The sequence below is a fragment of the Limulus polyphemus genome, unplaced genomic scaffold, assembly GCF_000517525.1.
Source record: "Limulus polyphemus unplaced genomic scaffold, Limulus_polyphemus-2.1.2 Scaffold939, whole genome shotgun sequence".
Classification (NCBI taxonomy): domain Eukaryota; kingdom Metazoa; phylum Arthropoda; class Merostomata; order Xiphosura; family Limulidae; genus Limulus; species Limulus polyphemus.
The window spans coordinates 368,567-374,095 of record NW_013666549.1 but is presented as its reverse complement, the minus strand read 5'-3'; the positions used below and the strand labels follow the sequence as shown (position 1 = coordinate 374,095).

At 34.8% G+C, this 5,529-nt stretch overlaps 1 protein-coding gene across 7 annotated transcripts in view; it reads right to left on the bottom strand.

The window, feature by feature from the left end:
• Window positions 1-5,529, bottom strand: part of LOC111086230 (Down syndrome cell adhesion molecule-like protein Dscam2) — a 121,920-nt gene that overhangs the window by 11,063 nt on the left and 105,328 nt on the right. For 6 of the 7 annotated variants that reach the window (XM_022388240.1, XM_022388241.1, XM_022388243.1 and 3 more), the window contains 3 exons: window positions 3,417-3,602; window positions 2,634-2,918; window positions 455-607 (listed from right to left, as the gene is read on the bottom strand). In XM_022388240.1, the coding sequence (XP_022243948.1) occupies window positions 455-607; window positions 2,634-2,918; window positions 3,417-3,602 (624 nt within the window). The remainder of the gene's footprint in view (window positions 1-454; window positions 608-2,633; window positions 2,919-3,416; window positions 3,603-5,529) is intronic. The other variant, XM_022388242.1, reaches the window with a different exon arrangement.

Sequence of the window (5,529 nt, the reverse complement as noted above, 5' to 3'; positions counted from 1 at the left end):
ATTCTACTACACTGTGCGTCTGTGCTATTATGTAGGGATGGTGCAAATGCCATCCCTACTATCTTGTTCGCATTGTTTTTGAAGGATTGATATTAGCCATCTCTACATTTACTTCCTTTTCTGAAAGGTTTTTTCTTTACTTTTATAGACACACACACACACACACACATATATATATAGAGAGAGAAAACTCATTTAAAAGTACACTGAACTGCCACGGATTAAGTAATAAAGTCGTTTTAGATTAAAGACAATCCTAACCTACGTCAGATGTCGCTCAGTTTACCGAACAGTTTTATACCGAAATTGTCTACTTAAAAAAAATTACGTTTTCTGATTTTAAAACCAACACGAAATTATTAGTAATTTTCTGATTAAATATTAGATTATTCTCTGCAGTTAAATGGCAGATACGTGAATAAAAAAATATCTCATTGACAGAATTAAGACATACCGTTCTGGCGCTTCTTTAAGCATACGCATATAGCGACACCTAGGACGACCGACAAAGCCACAACAGCAGCAACGATTGGAATAATGATGTTTAGATCTTCCCACAGGTTCGCTGGAGCTCGGCTACTTTCAAAGAAAACTGGAGCTACTGTAGCTGGAGCAACAAAGATTCAGTAAGTGTGCAGTGTGTAACACGACTACTTTCAGCACATAAATTACACGAAAGAGCGGAAATGAATAATAATATTAACTGAATACTTAGAATTATGTATTGATAAACTTAAGGCGTGTGTAAAGAATAACTACAACTATACAAAAATATTAATTATTATTTTCAACCCGCCCTTTATTCCTCTATTTGTTCGTTTACAACAATAATATTTTGTTAATTATACTAATTTTAATTTAATTTTTGTGCAATATTTTGACACTAGCGTTTTATAAAACACTTTATAAAAGGTTTATGTTATTTTGTACAGTAGATACTTGTTAATTAGTAATTGCATTTATACATTACAAGTATATGAGATAGGTTTCACTTTTGATGGTGCGTTTTCCTTGGCATAATGCCCCCCCAGTGGCACAGTGGGATGTTTGCGGACGTATACTACTAGAAAGCGGGTTTAGATACTTGTGGTGGGCAGTGCACAGATAGACCTTTGTGTAGCTTTGCGCTTAACACCCAAACAACCACTTGGCATAATTAATGATTAAGTTGTTTTTCTAAAACTAAATAACACTTTTTAAGTTGAAACCTTTAAAGAAGATTCGAGAAAGAACAGCTTTAGAGTACGAAAGCCCGTGTATCTATATATATATGTTAGAGTCATGATTAAACGCAAGTAAAAGTCAGTCATCATTATTAGATAGTAAGTTACTATTCCACCATTCATATATAATGTTAGGCTTAGTGTACGAGTACAAGGTTGGAAGAATTTCTTATTTACCTATGCGTATTTACATTTTGGAATTCAAGTTATACAACGAAGAAGGCATAAAACATAACTAGTAATCATAATAGTAATGATATCGAGATAAATTAATTGTTTTGAATGCTACTTCAAAAAAAAAAAAAGTTAACATTTTCAGATAGCCATTATGAAGTTACGAATGGTAACTTTCAAACCATTCATTGTTACAAGTTGATTATTTGTATACCTTCTGTAAATCACGAAGTTTCATTTTCTCGGTGAGGTTTGAAAAAACGACTATCAATTCAAAAGAAAATCGGTTATAAGTGTGATGCACATCAGGAAAAAAAATGTGGATAAGTAAAACTATGTACAAAATGCACTTTTAATTATCTAATTGAACAGAAAATTCTAACTAAAAACTGGTCATTTTCCAGTTTAAACAACAATACAAGGATGTTAGCTATTCGTATACTTATCACTTGTTTTAAGGAAATGCTTCTATTTCGATCTTCACACAAGGCCCGGCATGGCCAGGTGGTTAGGGAGCTCGACTCGCAATCTGCAGGTCGCGGGTTCGAATCCCCGTCACACCAAACATGCTCTCCCTTTCAGCCGTGGGGGCGTTATAAAGTGACGGTCAATACCACTATTCGTTGGTAAAAGAGTAGCCCAACAGTTGGCGGTGGGTAGTGATGACTAGCTGCTTTCCCTCTAGTCTTACACTGCTAAATTAGGGACGGCTAGCGCAGATAGCCCTCGTGTAGCTTTGCGCGCAATTAAAAACAAACTAACAAACAAATCTTCATACAATGCCCTCAGTCAATTGTTCACGTTGGAAAATAAACACTCGAGTTTGTTATCGCCAGAGGAGGTTTTAATTAACCCTTTGATAAAGCAATAATGCAATATAACAAAATAATTGGCATTTTTGCTTATAATTATTATAATTTGAATAGTAATGTAATTATATTTTGATTACATTATAATATATGAACAAATCCGAAACGTCACGGTTTAGTTTACAGTTTTATTTCTGACTGCCAAATACACGGAAATTAAGGTATGTTTGAGAGCAAAGCCACATTGGTCTACCTGCTGTGTCCATTGCGAGAATCGAACCCCAGATTTTAGCATTTTAAGACTGTAGACTTACCGCTTTCCTACCAGAGGACAACACATAGAAAACAAATATTTATATAATGAGTATGATTCTGAGAGTGCAAACTGAACCTTACGCTTAAATCGTGTGAAATCAGTAATTCTTACCGCCATTTAGTGTTAGTGTTGCAACGTCATATTCTGCTACTGTTGAGCCAGCTTCGTTATGTGACGTCACCCATACCTTATACCACGTGCCCGGTGAGAGATCCCTAATCATCACGTAAGATTTAGCATCATTATTTACCAATGTCCAATCAGTAGCGAAAAAACGTTTGTAGCGAATGATAAACGACCTAATTGGACAGCGTCCGTTGTTCCAAGCCTCCTTATAAAGAATCATATACGTGGAGTTTGCTCTAATAAAGGTTCCTTTTGCAGGAGCTTGTGGAGCTATGGATACAGGTAAAAAAAGTGTTAGACTTCCCAAAGCGGAACTAACAGCTTAACCTAATGGTATTGTAACATTAAACTGATTTATAAAAAAACAAAAAAAACATGTAATTAGGCTTACACTCTGATACAGAGACGAAGTTAAATTTATGGAAACAACGTGAGATATTAACAAAGACAAAAGTTAATTTTAGATTTAACACCTTTAAATAATATTTAAGTAGAGTTTAGGTTAAAGTTATTGCAATATACGGACAAGAGAAAATTAAATTTAGGCTTAACATGTTGGTAAACAGTAAGATGATTATCAGTTCCACATACAATGCTTTTCTACAAACCAGTTTTGTTTTGACTTGATTGCCAAAAGCGACTGTTTTCATTACCTATAGTAAGGTAGTTGATGAAATACCAAGACGATATTGAAATGAGGTACACTTGTTTATTACCTGTAGTTGAAATACCAAGACGATATTGAAATGAGGTACACTTATTTATTACCTTTTCCTTCAGTTCGACCATAAATAGGCTTGCTATATTCTCCTGCGGTGATTTGACTAACTGCCGCTATTCGTAAGAGGTACCTTGTTCCACAGTGAAGATTTTTTATTGTTGCTGTTTGTCTGTCGGGTGGTATTTCCATCTCCTCCCAACTTCCATACTCTCGTCTGTAACTTAGGAGATAACCTTGAAAAGTAGAAATTATTTTAGAAAAAGAATAATATCTTGTTGAATAATTGTATTATTCACAACAATACTTATATATCCAACAGACATAGTAGAATAATTGTATTACTCACAACAATACTTATATATCAACAGATATAGTACAATAATCGTATTACTCACAACAATACTTATATATTCAACAGATGTAGTACAATAATCGTATTACTCACAACAATACTTATATATCCAACAGACATAGTAGAATAATTGTATTATTCACAACAATACTTATATATCCAACAGACATAGTAGAATAATTGTATTATTCACAACAATACTTATATGTTCAACAGACATAGTACAATAATCGTATTGCTCACAACAAAACATATATATCCAACAAACACAGTAGAATTCTTTATGAGCATACGAGTCAATTACTGATATTGTTTGTCGAAATTTGTTGTGCCTACTGGAGAGATTTAGATATTGTGGGAATAAACAAACAACAAAAACGTTCTTTATTCTCCAGAAAAAAGAGCAAAGGTCAATTTCATTGCAAAAATACTGATACTGTTAGATATTTACGAGACCAAAATCTAATATTTATAGCAGAAAACAGGCTTAAAATTGTGTTTAGATAAGCGAGTATATTATAAAGTAATGCCACCTACCAGGTATCCCCGACATTAAGGCTCTTATATATGTTACGGTGAATGTGTATAAGCGAAGAATTTGCATATTCTTTGGGTATAACTAATATCAATAAGAGACTATGATACAGTTTTGCACATTGTCCAGTTACATTGCGAAACTTCGTCATTCAACAAGAAATATGCACATTCTCCCCAAAATCTGACTAGCGTACATAATAGCCGGTAAATATGCACATTTCTTAAATATACAAATTGCTCGTAATACACACACACGTACACATGTTTATATATATATCTATATCAGTATTTGAAATAATTATGGAAACACGTCACCAATGCCACTCCTTGATCGTTTCAAAATAAATTGCACCAGCGACAGAAGTGTAGGAATTAAAGTTTTGAGCGGTGTAGGTTACTTCACGCGACAGAATAAGACGATATTTTATATTTCAGTAGAGCTGCATGAAAACTCTAAATAAAGCAAGTGACAAAAATTAGAAAATCGAAACTGCTATGTATCTAGAGGTACGTTTTTTAAACGACAGATGGCGGTCAAGTACAGATCTTGTCAACTACTTTGCTGTGAACACAGTGAAGTACACATTACCAAGAAGTGATGTCAATGAACATCTATCTTCTCAAAACACCGTTGCCGAGAAGATGTAGCCAAACCAAAAGGATGAAATAGGACCGAATAACAAATAACAGAGTAAGCAAAGCTGGAGACGTGTCAACTTTTCACATGAATCCCAAGTTCGATTTTGGAGGGCAAAAATCCACGACAACTGCTCGGCGGTGGTGAGGAAAACTGTATTATAGTCAACATCTGCAGGTCAACATTGTGGAGAATCAAAACACGTTCGGGCTGCACCTCAGCCGACGGTGTCGAGGATCTATACAAAATTGGTGGCACCATAACTGCTGATAAGTACATGCAGATTATTATCCATTATGATATTCCCTCAAGAATAGGACTCATCGGGTGGAGATTCGTCTTAGAGCAAGACAAGGGACATATGGAACACTCACATCAATGGCACGACCGGCACAAAGTCCAGATATGAACTTTGTTGAGGTTGCAAGGGCTTATGTAGCAACTGATAAGGTCAAAAGGTGACCAAACCAGTTGGCTGAATTGTAGGGAGTAAAACAGGACATTTTGAACAATATTACACGATGTACACTGATAAACTATATGGCAACAAGGTATAGTCTCGGTAATGCTCTGTGCAAAGCAAAACACAGACACACACACACGCACACATATGTATATATATATATATATATAC